The sequence below is a fragment of the Osmia lignaria genome, chromosome 6 (genome assembly GCF_051020975.1).
Source record: "Osmia lignaria lignaria isolate PbOS001 chromosome 6, iyOsmLign1, whole genome shotgun sequence".
In the NCBI taxonomy this organism is placed as follows: domain Eukaryota; kingdom Metazoa; phylum Arthropoda; class Insecta; order Hymenoptera; family Megachilidae; genus Osmia; species Osmia lignaria.
This window is the reverse complement of record NC_135037.1, coordinates 5,716,977-5,733,078: the sequence shown is the minus strand read 5'-3', so window position 1 is coordinate 5,733,078 and position 16,102 is coordinate 5,716,977. Positions and strand designations below refer to the sequence as shown.

Below are 16,102 nucleotides of genomic sequence, written 5' to 3'. Positions count from 1 at the left end.
AATGAATGCACCCTTTCAATATACTAATCCAAAAATGAATTATCGAGCATAAATGAGCATTTCAGTGATCGTACAGCGACTCCTGTTAATTCTATAGGATTTTCACGCGGCGTGGGATCATCTGGACAGAAAATGCAAAACGAATTCTAAACGAGCGACGTTGATTCGACATGCCTGCCGTTTTGTTCCTCCTCTATACGCTTCGCACGCTTTAAGTGCCTCTCCCTTTCGCTGGACATTGCATGCGCACGTTTGCTCAGCATCATCTCGGCCAACATATCCAGGTATTGACTCATTGCACGAGGAACGCCAGCCACGAAGATTTCTCAAGCCAGATTACGACAGGAACATCGTTGCTCTTTTTGCTACACGACCTACGATTTACTCGCGACCAGCTTTAAGCCTCGCTCGTTTCTTCGATTCGAATTTCTCGTTGCGGATTTATTGAATTCTTCGAACACTACGGCCGTGTATTCGCGTCCTACGAAAGACGTCGATTCGAAGAGAATATATGGATCCGATGGAATTCCATCGCCATGAATCGTTCAATGTTATAATATTTTCATTGAGTCAAAAATTATAATTAAAAAACATCTTATATAGAAACATTATTTTATAACTGAACCATACTGAACTATACAAAACTTTATTCTTAAAATACTCAAAAAAAAAAAAATCAGAATCTACATTGAAAAAATAAATAAATAAAATTTGTTCTTCATTTTAGCTTATTTGAACGTTTTAAAGAGCCAAAGAAACGAGGATGTATGAAAACATAAAGAAACCGAATCCTTCTTTATGATCCAAGCTAAAGTTCACCGATTCTAAATATCATTTATCCAGCTTCTTTATGACAACATTCTTATGAACAATGCGCCGATGTTTGAAATGATTAACAGACGGCGCACACGCTCGTAGCGCAATAATTGCAGCAATTTAACGAACACGAAATACACGAAACGGTCGTGACTGAAGAACCACGATAAAAATGACGGGGAACATACCTTAGGGTCGAAGTTGAAGACCTGTTCAGGTCTTAACGGACACTCGAGACCGCATTTGCAGGTTCCCACTGTCGTCAGGTACTCCTTCAGCTGATCCAGCGAACCCAGCGCTGTGCTGCTTGGACTGTAACACAAAAAAGAAAGATAATTAAATTAAAGATTAATTAGAAGAGATAAGCAGTTGACTCGTTATGTTTGATAAAGTATCTTTCAATTTTAGAAATGCTGCTAATTAATTTAATTATAACTGGTATATCTTTAGCACCATCATTAATATTTATATCACCTGTTCCATAAAGGAAACAGTTTCATTTGATGAATTTTATGAGCAGTGACAATTTTATGATCGAATGTGCTGGAGCATTAATTTTGTAATTAACCAGAATAATTATCCAGCTTAGGAATCTAAATTTAGAAAAATTGATGGATATTTAAAAAATTAGTTAAATTTAATATAAATAATAGGAAGATGAAAAGTGTGTAACAGAGTTCTAAGCATCCTGTATATCTTTCATGGTCAACAAACTGACAACAAACAGACAGACGACGTTTTGTACATCAAGCAGATGATTAATAACGCATTTTCCTTGACTGAAAACGAAAACTAGTTTCCCTGCTTCATAATGTAAGGCAAAACGAGGATGCAAAGGTATTACTATAATCTTCAATCTCGACCACGACAGGAGGAACGACGATCATTAAACAGAGCTCCCTGTCGAAGGTTGTGTAAGTGAAGAAGAATATACCATGAAAATTAAAACGTCTCCTCTTCTTTTGTTTTTCAACGTGTTTACACATACCAGTGACGTTGCGAAGGATGCAGTAGATCGATATCAAAGATAAATTAACTGAAGAAACTATGGTTGAGAAAAAGGAAAGCACCAAATAGGCTTTCATAATTTCGCATCAATCAGGTTGAAAGAGATTGTTTATTACCCATCTATGTGGTTTATTTTCTGAGACCGAATGATAACAAGTTGATGACACTCGCATGCTTTCTAAATGATGACAGAGCAGTCAATTCGAAAACCAAATTACTGTAATTATAAAAGTATTTTTGAAAAATACTACGAGATTCGTACACTTAACTTTTTAACTGGGGAGTTAATTTAATAAAAGCACATTCTGGTAAATTTTGACAAGTCAACTGGCCATGCCAGATAAAAGTCTAAAAAAGAAGGGAATCGTCTTCAAAATCCACTGACCAGTTAACTCGTCACTCTCCAGTTAAAAGATCCATTAGATAATTTCTTCGAATTTTCCATGAACCTATAATTACTCACACCAGTATATCTATCTATCATCTATCGCTCTCTGATGTCGAACGGTTGCCAGAGCAGCGGCTCTGCTTTGCAAGCAACTAATTCGACGAAGGGATCTCCGTCGGTGGTTCGAGCTTGAATCAACGAGCTGAAACGGAGGCTGGATCGCCGCTTGTATATTGATTACCCTGCAGAGAGACAGAGAGACTTTGTTTCAGGGTACTTTGCAGCTTCCTAAACTAATAACCTCGAGCGCTTCATCCCGGCATTATAACCCCGAGGGAAGGAGGCTCGCCTTTCCCGTCCGATCCCCGTCCACAGGAATCCTCCTGGCAATTATTTCTCGTGACAACAAGACGAATTCGCGCGCCCACGTTCCTGCTAATTTGCGCCGAATTCGATTTGTTCACGGTCCACCTGTTCTATTCCTCTTTCTCTCCTTTTGCTTTCTACCTTTCTTAACTTTCTCACGCACCATATCAATTATGAAATATATTTTCACTCCACCTACTATTGTCTCTGAATTATTATTATTATTAGCATTCTACGAAAAACATTATAGACATTGTGATGTATGGTTTTCGAAAGCAAAGAATCAAATCTTTATGGACAAAATATTTCTACTCATTTATTAATTCCTGGATAACATGTTACTGATTGTGAGACAGTGATAAATTAAATTTTATTTGAAATTCTATTTCAGTTCCATTTTTTAAATACTAGACAATCCTTTTAACCCTTCTTCTGATTATGGAAACCATAGTAATCCCTTGATGTAATTATTTTAACATTTATATAATCTTCTATTGATATAACAAATTTTTTATAATGCAAGGCAAATTCAATAAAATATTTAAGCGAAATAATGGCTCTAAGAATAAATATTTGTAAAAAGAAATTTGTTTACAGCAAGGGAAATTATTATGGGATATAATTGGAATATCAAATTCTGCTCTAATTATGCTGAATTTCATAGAAATAAATTAGCACGTATTTTACTTTAACTTGAATTAACGCTGCTTCACGAGGAAACGAAATGTTCGAGCGTAGTTTGGAATTTATAATGCACTGTATACCTAACTAGATTATAAATTAAACACTATGGGAAGCGACGAGATCATGCGCGAAGCGAGTTTCAGTTGTTGCCGGTTATCTATGCGAATTATTTGATACAGTAATTGAGAATACGGTTGAATAACTACAGAAATCCTCGAAATAAAATTTATTTTCTATCTTTGCACGACAATCTTCTACTACGATAACCATAACAGTTTGTACTGTATCTAAAATGAACAAAAACTAAGAAAATACGTGGAAAGTCTGTTCCAATGAATATTTCGTTTTTTTTCACTTGGTTCACGTACGTATATTTTCAGGAATACCGACGGGAATCAAGCCATAACCAGGCGAAGCGTGCTTCGCAAAGCAGACTTTTCTATGCCACCCTCTTATCCCAGATTCGAAATGCAAAATTCTCCGCTGTGTATATATCAACATTCACGGGACCATAGACCCAGCTTGGAATCCCAACTGGCGTGCTCATGGGGAGAAAATAAGAATTCCAGGGTGGTTCTCCATGTGGTCGCATATTCGGTGTAACCTTCCCTCGTGCAAGGGTGGATGGTTGCTTGTACCGCAGATAACGCCGCAACATTTTTAAGGAGAGCCAGGAAAAAACCGCGGCTGTATGCGAAAATGTGCATACGATTCGATAAATAATGCAAACGACGTGGATATCTGCGAGGGTTGAATATCTTGTAGCGAGAAAGTTTTTCCTCGAAGAATTTTGAAATACTTTCACTTTGAATTTTCTGAACCTGACAATTTTCTCCGAATATTTTAATATTTACAATATTTTTCATATTTCAGTATCTTTTAATATTATGAATTGTATAATGAAATTTGAATTTTTATGAAAAATATTGGAGCAAAAAATTTAGACGCGTTTTTGGGAAATATGAATTACTAGTCGGAGAGTCGATTGCGAACAACAGGTGCAGCGAAACTTCGAAAACAAGAATGATCGCGCGATTCGACAAAGTATAAGGGGGTGGAGGTCGAAGGGCGGAAGTGTCGTAAAAGCTGAGGTCGGTTTCGTTGGCAGAATTCACTTTACGAGGACAAGCAGCTTAACCAGGCCCTTCCAACCGTATAATTCATCTAGTGTACCTCTTTACTCTGTGCAACGTGTCTCGACTCACTTCACGTGCTAACTGAAAACAGGGAGGAAGTCCTCGCAACCCTTATTTATGGAATCACAGCTGTACTGTAGTCAGATCCCTTCTGCGGTTTTGCTGGGACATAACTTATCATACTCGTTGGAAATTTTCATACAATGTTTCCCAAATTATGCACATTTATAAAATTCTAAATTGTATCATCTCACATGGTGAACTTCAAAACATAGAAAATCTAACATTCGAATGAAATTTCTGTGCAACGTCTCTCTTACTTTAAAATTCCGTTTTTAGTTAAATAAAATAATTGATAAATAATCAGAAACGTACACTGGCCATCAAAGTAAACTTCCCCATGGAAAATGGTGATACCTGAGTTCCCACCTTTCCCCCTAGACATTCCTAATATTTAATCATTAAAAATCATATTAATTTATTTTTAAATTACTTTTAATATTAATATCATCATAAATTTGAGAATGCCTATATAGAATTTCCAATATAGCCATTTTTCCTAGGAAAGCCTACTTTGATCGCACAAAAGTTGCACAAAACAAAAATAACAACACCGTACAGGATGGTAAAGAAGGTGATAACTCGGAAGGAATTGCACACGTTTTCCATGTTAAGATCAAGTTGCACGCGTGCTGCTGACAAGGAGTGACATTAGAACGGTCAGCTTCCCATAACCCTTGACTCGTGTCCGTTCAAGTACCTGAAGCTGAGAATGTTGTCCGCGCGTGGACTATACTTATCTATGATCTATGAACAGTTTACCCTTCGCACACGCTTTTCCATGGTAATATGCACACTAACCAGAACGTGTCTTTACGTTCCTCGAAACCGCTGGTACCTAGACCTAAACGTGGGAAGGTGAAATAAATCGTTTCTTCAACTATGTTGTATTTCATGATTCGAAATCTCCTGTGTGGGAAACTATAAATATAATAATAAAACTTTGCTGTTAATTAAATAAAAGATGTCGAAATATTATGTTTTATCTTAGGAAGAAGAGGATTCTCCTGGGTGAACATAAACAGATATTGCATAATAAAATTTTGTATTCAGCAGTATCTATTTTAGCCTTGGATCTTGAAACAAAATGTACTAATTAATTTTCTATTTTAGAATTAAATATCTGTTAAATTTTAAGAGAAATTGTAGACAAATTTCTTACCAAAAAAATGAAGATTTTCATATTATTATTTAATTTCTTGCAATTTACCGTACTTTTAATTTTTCAATATAAAATTTTTCAAGCTCACAATATAAAAATCTTAAAAAAGAAAGTGCGTCAATTAATAGCACCATTCACGGATGACCACCAGCGTAGTCGACCGACTTCCAAGTCGTACATCAAAAAGAAAGCTTCGATTCCATAAATTTTAGTTTACAAAGGACTTACGTAACGCTCACCAATGGGAGAACGTTGAATCGAGATTATCGTACAGATTTATTCGGTTCTCCTTGGTCGTTTGTGCAATCGTTTCACTCGGCATTCCAGTCACCGGCGTAATTGTGCAGGCAAACAATCGCGAGCATCCGAGAGCGGAGTATCCGCAAAGCAATCGAAATTGTTAAGCGCGCACGAAGAGAGAAAGAGGCTGTATGTATATGTATATGTGCGGGAGAGAGAGAGAGAAGGGGAGAGAGAGAGAGAGTAGAAACGAAGATCACGGGTGATAAATCGTCGAAGGCAGACCGCAACACTAGATGTACCGAGCCGTACCAATTGGAATTGGCTCGTAATTCGCGGCCATTCCGACGGATGGCTTCACCCCGATAATTACCGTTCCATGATAAATTTATGACAGCAATAATTTACGCGGAAACTGCGGCCGACTGGCTCGATAAAGAGCGATTAACTATAAAACGAAGCTACATCGAAACGATGCTCTGACGCGGTACACCGGGCCGCGACCATCACCCATCTCCATTATACGTGATCAAACTTTGAATCGCTGGTCGAAGTTTATCCTTTACAGAAGCGAACAACGATATCCAGCTTCGTTTTAGAGCTGTAACGTTCAGAATCGTACTATAAAATTGCAAATTGGCTCTCACAAATAATTAGCAAAGTCGTTTATTATCGAATAAGACTGTCACTTGTAAACAGATGATTAAGAGTTTGCAGAAATTCGTATACTGAAGGTGCTAAATAAATCATCACCGCTGGACGTACACCAACGTCAATATGTCATCGCCTTCCTAATGAAACCAGTTGCAAATGTTGGCAAAATGTCAACGCGCTTTTCCAGAAGAATACAGCATACACCCGGAAGTCTGACACAATATTAACTACACCTGACCTTTCATTAACTCTAAAGTGCAATTAAATAAGCATGCAATTATACTGTCTGAAAATTATCTCGTTTCTGCTAATAGTAATATGAAATTTAAATTAAACATTATAATAGACGAATTGAAAAACAAAGCAGTATGAATGCAATGCAATCACAATGCCAACGCGAAAATATAATACGAAGATTTATACACAATGCGCGGCAGTGAAGATAGTTAGCAAACATTCTGTTTACCAGTTAGCGATTGCTGAAGCGGTCGTCTATTAGAAACTTTGAACAATGCAGCATTTCCTGCATGTAAATTTACCATTTCCATCAAGTATATACAGCGGTGTATCATCTACGAAACTTGAATATGAACTGTCTACAAATTGTTACTTTAAAATTTCATTTGTTGATATATTGTAGAAATAAAAATTTGTAAAAGTACATCTACGATCAAAGTGACGTCCGGGCTGCCACCCTTCCCCTACGGTGGCCGGGAGAAGAATGGCAATGAGGAGGGGGAAGGCCTGCTATATAGGCCTGCGGCCTCCCACCACTTGCGTATAAACGTTCACGCGGGAAAATTTGAATGCAATTAATTTATACACCAAATTTTATAATATGTAATAATTGAAAACTATATTATTTTATTTCTAAATTACTTTTAACATTAATATTGTCGAAATTAGTGTTTTGAAAATTCCTACTTCTCCCATATCGCTATTTTGATCAAAGGGTTAAAAGATCAACCTTAAAATGAAAAGACACTTCGCGTTTCACGTGCAAAGGGTTGAAAATCGGCGAGTGTAACGTATAAACGAGTGAAACTCATAATGAAACGGTGGTCCGGAAGCGTTCACGGTTTCCCATTGATACGAAACGTGGCGAGGCTGCGTTCTGCCGCGGCACGAAAGCACCGGGCCTGAATACCGCCACAAATCAATAATCCCATTCGCAAGATCGTTCGTGCTCGATCAATTTCGGTGTCCATTACGCTTCGAAGAGAGCGAGCGGTCTCTATCCGCGGCCAGGCCTGCGGCACGATATTATCGGGCAGAACGCGCACAATCGTTCGTAGTCGAAGGAAGACGACGCGGGGGTAAAACGGACGAGGAAAGAGAAGGTCGAATAATTTTCGACCACGAAAAGTGAAACGTTAACGGCGTCCGATCACGAACCGCTCGTTTCCTTCGGCTGTTTTGCACTTTTGTGCATGCGAGTCGAAGCGATCAGCCGCGGGATCCTTAGCCAGACAGAACAGACCGATCGAGGAATCATTTCGCAAGGTTGGATCAGGCGCAGATTGCAGTCATTTGCCGACATAAATTGCACGGCCACGGGGTAATCGTCTCGCGCCGGAGAAACGACTCGAATCGAGAAAAAATCCCAACTACCCGACGAGAAACATCCCCTTCGTTCTCTTTACAAAATACCATTTGCCAAATAGTTTCCTCGACTGAAATTAAACTTTCTATCAAAAAAAAGAAGAATTAACGACAATTAAACCCAACTTAAAACGAAGGCGATTTTAGGATAGATAAAGTATGCTAAGTTTGAAATAAATTTAATTTGCCAAAAAATAAAATCCATTTTGTGAATTATTAATTTCCCCTATAATTTGATACTTCGTTTAACTCGTTTATTTCTGCCATAAATACAATCTTTCTTCTATTTTTTTATGATTGAACTTTGCGACAACTGAGCCACAACTATCAGTAACAATGTATGCATTAGCGGATAATGTTATCAGGCTCGCGTTGCAACTCCGACTGATAACACGACGTAGCACGAATTTTTACCGAACGTAGGCATACCGAGCGTGTAACACCGAAACCATAAACCCTTCTATGTAATCTAGAGCTTGAAATTGCATGGGAAAACTATTCGAATCATTTCCATCGAAGGAATAATTTAAAATATTCGACGACTGGTTCAGAATGTAACATTATCAGAAATGATTTTTTATCTTTTTCCTTTCATTCCCTTTGTTTTTTCTTGCGTGACAAAAGCTGAAATATATGCGCGTTTTACACTTGAGATCAAGATTAAATGTATGTAAACCGTTTAATAGCTAAAATACACGCACGAGATACAGCCGGTAATAGTTTTCGATGGGTGAGTTCATTTTGTAGATGTATCGATTGCACGTAAATTTCTGTTTATAATACAGATCAAACATAAATTTGCATATTTACGCGCACGAACCGTACGCTTTGTTTGATATAAAGAGCAGCAAATCGTCACGTTAAACAACTGTTTATTTGGATAGAAGCGAATGAAAGAGTTATCCGTCGAAATAAACAATGAGATAATGTTTCACGGATAATTTATTTAGGTCGTGATATTATTAAAATGAATTACCCGGGGAGAGCAAATTTAAACGTGGAATATGCTGTTTCAGGAATTATAAAGGTAGCATCGGTTAAATTTGTGAACCAGCTACGTGGAAAATATTTATTTCAAAGAATTGCTTAAAATTGCTACTAATGAAAACAAACGCGTCGAGTTTTAACCGTGAAAAAAAAACAGAGAATATTGTATGAAAATATGTTAAACAAGCAATATTTATGCATCGTATCATGCAAAGCTCTTGCGAAATATTTATTAAATTAATAAGCGTTTATTTAATTAATAAAAACATTAGGTGCATATATATAATAAATGAAATTAAAGGCAAACATGGGTATTTATAATCGATAATTACTTTCAGTGTTTATACAGTGACTGTTAACAGATCGATTTAATTTTATACCAAAATTGAAAAGCGTTCAAATTTCAATACGTTTCAAAAATATACCAACCCTCCTAATATGATCTCAAAATTGATAAAAGTTGGCACGTTGAGAGAGTGAAATTATTTTAATTAAATAGGCACTAATTATGGGGGTCCCTATATATGGACGACCTACTAGTCAAAAGTATTTAGCATAGAAAGGATTAATCCACGATGACAACATTGAAAGGAAATTACGTGATAGGTGAATCCGCAAGAAACGCTGTATCGGCGACAGAAGGATCGAAGTCGTTAGTTTGCAAGAGACGCAAAGGGAAGCGTCTGTAATTCGAATCGTTGTGATCGTTCGCGAGACGCGATTAAACTAATTTCAGGACACGCGAGCACGAGGTGTCGTATTTTATTCGTGAGATTCAATTACTGCACGCCACGGGGGTCGGGCTCGGCCTAGCCGGCCTACATAATTCTTCGGCGAACGGAAGGCGGAGTTGCTTAAGCGTGAAAACGGCATAATTCCTGCGACAATTTAGGGCTTTATTTACTCGCCGCAAATGGAATTTCCCTGGTTCCGTGCGCGGAAACGGGCGTGCTTCAAATAAAAGAGATTTTCCAGCGTCGACCGAGCCAATAAATAAGGCTTACTACCAACTTTACGACTCAGAGCCCAGGTGCTTGAACCACCCCCCCGTCGCGCATCAGCCTCCCTTGTTCCAAGGAGCTTATCAATCGTTCGAGATGCAAACCACCGTGCCTGTTGGAATTACGACAAACGACCGTGCAAATCAGCCCTGATTCTCTCACCAGCTGACTTACTACCCCATCATAGGGGACCATTTTTATGGGCTCTTTAACGATTTCATTAATGACTAATATACAATACCCTTCGTAAGACGAGAGATACTTGAAGAACATAGAAAAATCACATCTGAGTGCCATTTTATAGTTTAAATATTTTTTCATAAATTTGTTAATATTGTATTATAAATAATTTATATTTATTATACAGTGCCAACTGTACTATTTTTCGTTTTCTTTTTTATTTGTGGTTCTAGAAATAATTATACATTCTATCTTAAAAATTGTAATTCATAGTAATAATATTATTTATGTAATATAAAAATTATTTCCATCACGAAATATAAAATAGACAATATAATTAGAATTACCCTACAATGGATGATTTTTTATATGATTTAGGAAGAAACAGACCAAGTCCAGCTGTCGGAAGATTCAAATCTAAGACACAATAATTAATTCAATTAGGAGAAACAGGAAATTGCGGTGTTCCATTTCGCTACGTTTCGACCGAATAAACAGGCTTCCTCGTGAATATAAATCACGCCTAGCATCTGTTGTTTCGCATCAATGATGGCAGACCCGGTTCTCGAATCGTCAGTCCGAAATATTGGGTCAAGAAAGGAAGATAATCGATCGCAAAATATTGGTAGCCCGCTAATTTCGCGTAATTACCGGCAACCTCGTCTACGAGCAGGGCTCGTATTCTACCCTAACCCCTCTTCCTTTCTTCTCCTTTCTTTCATTCTTCCTATTCCCTTTTTTATTCAAAGGTTTCGCTGTGGATGCCATGATTATGCTCGAATGAAAAATACGACCAAGGTAGGAAGACGATAAGGTATAATTATTGTCGAAAACGAGTAGCTAGCAGCGTATTAATTAACCAGTAACTTCTTGTTATCACGATACCTTTTTTTTTTCAAACAGAATTTCTATAAGCTGTAATGAAATTATCAAACAGAATAGTCTTTCTTTGTATAATATTAAATATTATTTATAATATTAATTTATAGATTAATTTTTCTAAATTAATATTTTTTTAATTCTTAATAATTACAAATTATTAATTTTTCTAAATTCATTTTAATATTGGATATTAATCATCAAAATTGGAATTTTGAAAACTATCATTTCTTTTTCATTTGTCTCGAAATCACATATTATGAAACAGCCTGTATGAATAGAAATAATAAAAGAGGCAAGAAATGAAGAAAAGAAATCATTATCGAAGGCAAAGAAGCATACAAGCGCAGTGAACGAGACGAACGCTTCGTTTTCCACATTCAATCCCTTTTTCTGCTCGCTCGAGTATCTTTGTTTGCGGGTCTCGGTAAATCTGCGTATTATTAGCTAGCGTTATTGATTTATTATTTAATGGACGACGGTCGCGCAAGCGCGGGCTAAATCGAGGTTAAATGCTCATTTGCTGGAGGTGCATTATGGTTTCTGCGCTTATGGCCCTCGCGGGAAAGGAGCACGTGAAAGACGGGGGAAGAATGAAGTGCTCTCTGTGAGTAACGCCCTTCTAATGTCTTTTCTCTTACTATGCAAATAACACTGCGTCGTTCGGAAAATGCTATATTGTTCGTTGCATTGTTATTTTACCGTTGTTTAATTTTACAATGGATAGAGAGGCATGTGCTTGTTACTCGTTTAAAAATTCATTACTAAAGATGAAGCCTCGTAACCATTTATTCTTTCACCCTCTGTCTAATAATATCCTTACTGAAACAAGATTTCTCGGTACTTGTATAGAGAATATAAATGAAAATAAGTGATGAATAATTTTTAAAAAATTTGTTATGAGAAATATAATATGTTTTTAATTAGGATAATTAATAACTCTGTTTTTCACCCTCATTCACAACCCTTTTATGAATTATTTATACCTCATATAATAGAAATAAAAATAGAAAAAGAATATCTTTTGCAACTATTAAGACTTGAAAAAATATTAAAAAATTACAAAATAACTTGTGAGAAGAAAATAAATAGATACCATGGCTGAATTAGCTTTCACTCTGTTACCCCCTTTACCTTACATAATTTATACCGTGACATTTTTATATTATGAATACTATTGGTATTTTGTTGTACGCATTATTTACACCGTAACACGAGATTAAGAGCAATGTAAGACAAGGCTATGAAAGACGAGGGGAGAATCAAGGTCTTTACGAATAACTACGTCTACTCTTTCCCCTTATTACCTTTGCTAATTTACATATCTAGTAGCATTGCACTGAGACTATTATAGTAATCAACTGATTGCTTATTACAGTATCGAATTACATATAATTTATTATGCAATCAGCAGACACTTCCTACGACCGGTGTTGTGCAAATGATTCTAGAATATCGTTTACAAATGTACATTAGTAAGGTGGTTATTAGAAAATAATGTCGCAAGGTAAATTGATTGTCGCCTATCTAAGAGATTGGCGAAGTTCATTTATATTCGCCACGAGAACCAGACTCCTGAAACCGATTAATGATAGGTTGACATCTATGCTATGTTGATCGTTTAGAATATTCTATCTTAATAAACTCGAGTTAAAGAATTCAATAGAAATTTAACCTTTCAATATTTTCAATATTGAATGCTATAATTATAGAAATTTTTTTACAAATACTTGAACACTGTGTCACTGCAATTGTAAAAAATCTTTCCAATTAATAGTGACGAATTTCATATTTTAAATCATAAAATTTATTGAAATATACGTTAACTTTTATTAATATAAAAAATTATTGCATATGCTGGTTTAAGTTTCAGTCTGTATCTATTTATTTTTCTATTTTATTTTCAATTAAAAATTCAGTACCTATACCTATATTGAACGTCAGTAATTCTAGTGTTAAATTTAATTTTAATTTTTTCCGATATATACAAAATTTCTTTAAGAAACTCAAACATGTCTGAGCCAGGAATGTTCCAGGATCCGAACAAAAAAACCGAAGCTATCGATAGAAATCAAATTGTCATTCGTAAGTAAGAGGCCAGTAGAAAACGGAATTGCTCAGCAAATATCTGGAATGAAATTTTTCGTAAATGCACTCGTTCCACGACGCGATTCACATAGGAAGGTGGTATTAAACCGAGTCACGTTCTAGCAGCTCGCTGCTATCGGGAGAGTTCACGATTCAGAAGGGAGAAAACGGTTTGTTAGCCGAACAGAGAACAATCGTCGTCGAGCGGCGATATATAGAACGGTTCGTCGGTTCGCAGAGTTAATGGGTATCTCGTCCCAATTCCGATACAATGTGCTCCGTCGAGCAAAGAGGGCAACTTCGATGATGCGAAACGTACCGGATTCTTTTCGCAATCTGTTCGTATCGGTTGGAAAAGAAAATTCGAAATAAGAGAACTCATGATAAAGAGATTGCTGGCAAACAAAATGCTACCGTGGAAATAATCCATCACGTTTCCTGCACGATGGACTGATTTCAATAAAGAAAGTGGATGTAACATGCTTCAGATTTTTTCCAAATAAATTATTTCATTTAAATCTCTCCTGATGGAATTCATTTATTTTTAATTTTGAAACTCCTATATTTCTTCTATAATTTCAAAATGAAACCAAAATTAACAAATAAAAATATTCAGAAAAATCACTAAGTTGATAGCTTAACATGTTGACTGCCATGCAAACGCTATTGAAAATTTAATTGCAGTATTTTAATTTTTAATAAATCTTATTTACTACCTATCGAAATTTTCGTTATTCCTATTAGCCATAATTTCAATATGAATATTTCCAATAAGATAAGTAAAATAATTCCGAATAATATAGGAAATAGTTTATTATGGGAATTCAAATGTAATCTAAATATGAGTGACACGGCAGTCGGCCTGTTAAAATTTAATTTCTTTTCTTGTTTCTCAACTTTGCATACTTCGAAACCCTCCACTTGATATTCAACACCCTAATATAATAGCTTCCATGAATTCCGCATATCGAAACATAAGTCCAGCAAACAATCAAAATTACTTAATCGTATAGCAATTTTTCCGTCATAAACGACTATAATCGTGATTAATATTCGCAAGTCGTTTCACAGAGGACGACTATGGCGAAGTTTAGCGAGGGAAAGGGTTAAGCGGACAAGACTCGACGACACGGTGACGGGTACACCTCGTGAATCACCGACGACCGACCGCCGCTTAATGGAAAATTCATTTTACACGCCACGCACGCTCGCGCGACACGCACACGGAACCCTAGTTATGATACCGCCGATTCAGATAAGCGACTCCAAGGAACAGGTTTCCTTTTTTCTTTCCTCCGTACATACGGAGTCTCCTCGCAGAGGCGCTACCGGTTTAATTTATTGCTGGGCGCAACGTTATCGGGCGACGATTTGCCCTATTAATCGAAACGTGACCGTCGATCGAGCTGACAAGAGAAATCGGTGAATCTTTATCTCTTCGCAACCGCGTACGTGTGCAATAAGTTGTCCATAATTTGAATAATTAATGGACAACACTAAATTTTTCAGCAAAAACCATTAATGATTATTATCATAGATCAATTCTAAGAATGGTATTTGAATTATTAAAGTTAAATTTAATTAACTTTTATCTTAACATTAAAGTTTAGTTTAATTAAAATTTAATTAAAATAATTACTTCGTGAAATTTTATTTTTAAATTTTCCATTAATAATTAAATTGTTAAAATTTAAATATTTGTTTCTAAATTATTTTTTGGTTTATTCAACAATCACTAATGGTAACTTCTTTTATCTATTAATGGAGAAACGAAGGTTGATCGAGACGAAGAGGTTCATTAGTCATCGCGGTATATTATTAAACAGTAAACCAGGTTAACCTATTTACAGAGTATACCGGTAACGATACGATACGTTTTCTCCCGAGACGTGAAACTGAAGCGGTTTCTATTTTTTCTGCTCTCCAGAGTAGTCCAAAGTGCGTGCATTAGTTCTGTAATTTCATTGATCGTGCACCCAATAGAGTTGGCCTCGAGCGACATTATTACGTTTTCTCTTCTGCCATGCGAGTCGAGACGAATCGTTCGTGTTTTTATTGCAATTACACTTACGTAATCTGCGAGGCTGTTAGTCTAACGCTGAACAGAGCTAACTTGAATGGGAACGTATTTGCTTTGAAAGGAGATTCGAAATTAGTCACCGTTTTCCATTTTTTCAAAAGAATGACAATTCGAAGAATTATCTTAATTTTAAGTAGTACATAAATATCGAAGAAGCTTATTTTTAAAGAATTCTTTTTTAAAATAATTGTTGCAAACATTGGTATAAATAAGTAGAGACCAAAGTAGGCCTGACTTCCCCTAAAATATGGACTGATCCCTCCCCATTAGAAATTATTAGAATAATAATACCACTGTTATAATTATTTCGAATTTCCAGGTGTAAATGAAACATTTTGCAATTTATCACGAGTGTGTTTAGAATGCAGGAAAATTAAAGATGTATTATATGGAAAATAAACAAATACCCAGTAACGTTCAGATACTATCCAGTTAATTCGAGCATATTTGATCGCATGGTATAAGTTAATATCAACATTAAATAGAGAGCTCGCATGCGAACAGATCAGATCGTATCAAGCTGCATAAATCGTGTGCAAAAGTGACCGAAGTTATGAATAGGCACAATTGCTCGTTGAAATTGCGAACGACGAGCAAACATGAAGAGCCATCATCATCGATGAGGGAGGGGACAGAAAATGGACGGAGATTTTTCAAACTGCGTATAAATAATGCAATGCCATCGAAGACAAGTGACGGCATGTAACGATAATTTGTCAAGCACGATTCTCCTAAAAATTACACAAAGTGGCAGACGAGCCGGTCGGCCTT

General features: G+C 36.3%; 1 protein-coding gene across 8 annotated transcripts in view; it reads right to left on the bottom strand.

Annotated features, from left to right (window-relative positions):
* The window catches only part of LOC117601432 (uncharacterized), a 255,838-nt gene that overhangs the window by 83,861 nt on the left and 155,875 nt on the right, over positions 1 to 16,102 (bottom strand). For all 8 annotated transcript variants that reach the window (XM_034318142.2, XM_034318147.2, XM_034318143.2 and 5 more), the window contains one exon: positions 1,005 to 1,128. In XM_034318142.2, the coding sequence (XP_034174033.2) occupies positions 1,005 to 1,128 (124 nt within the window). The remainder of the gene's footprint in view (positions 1 to 1,004; positions 1,129 to 16,102) is intronic.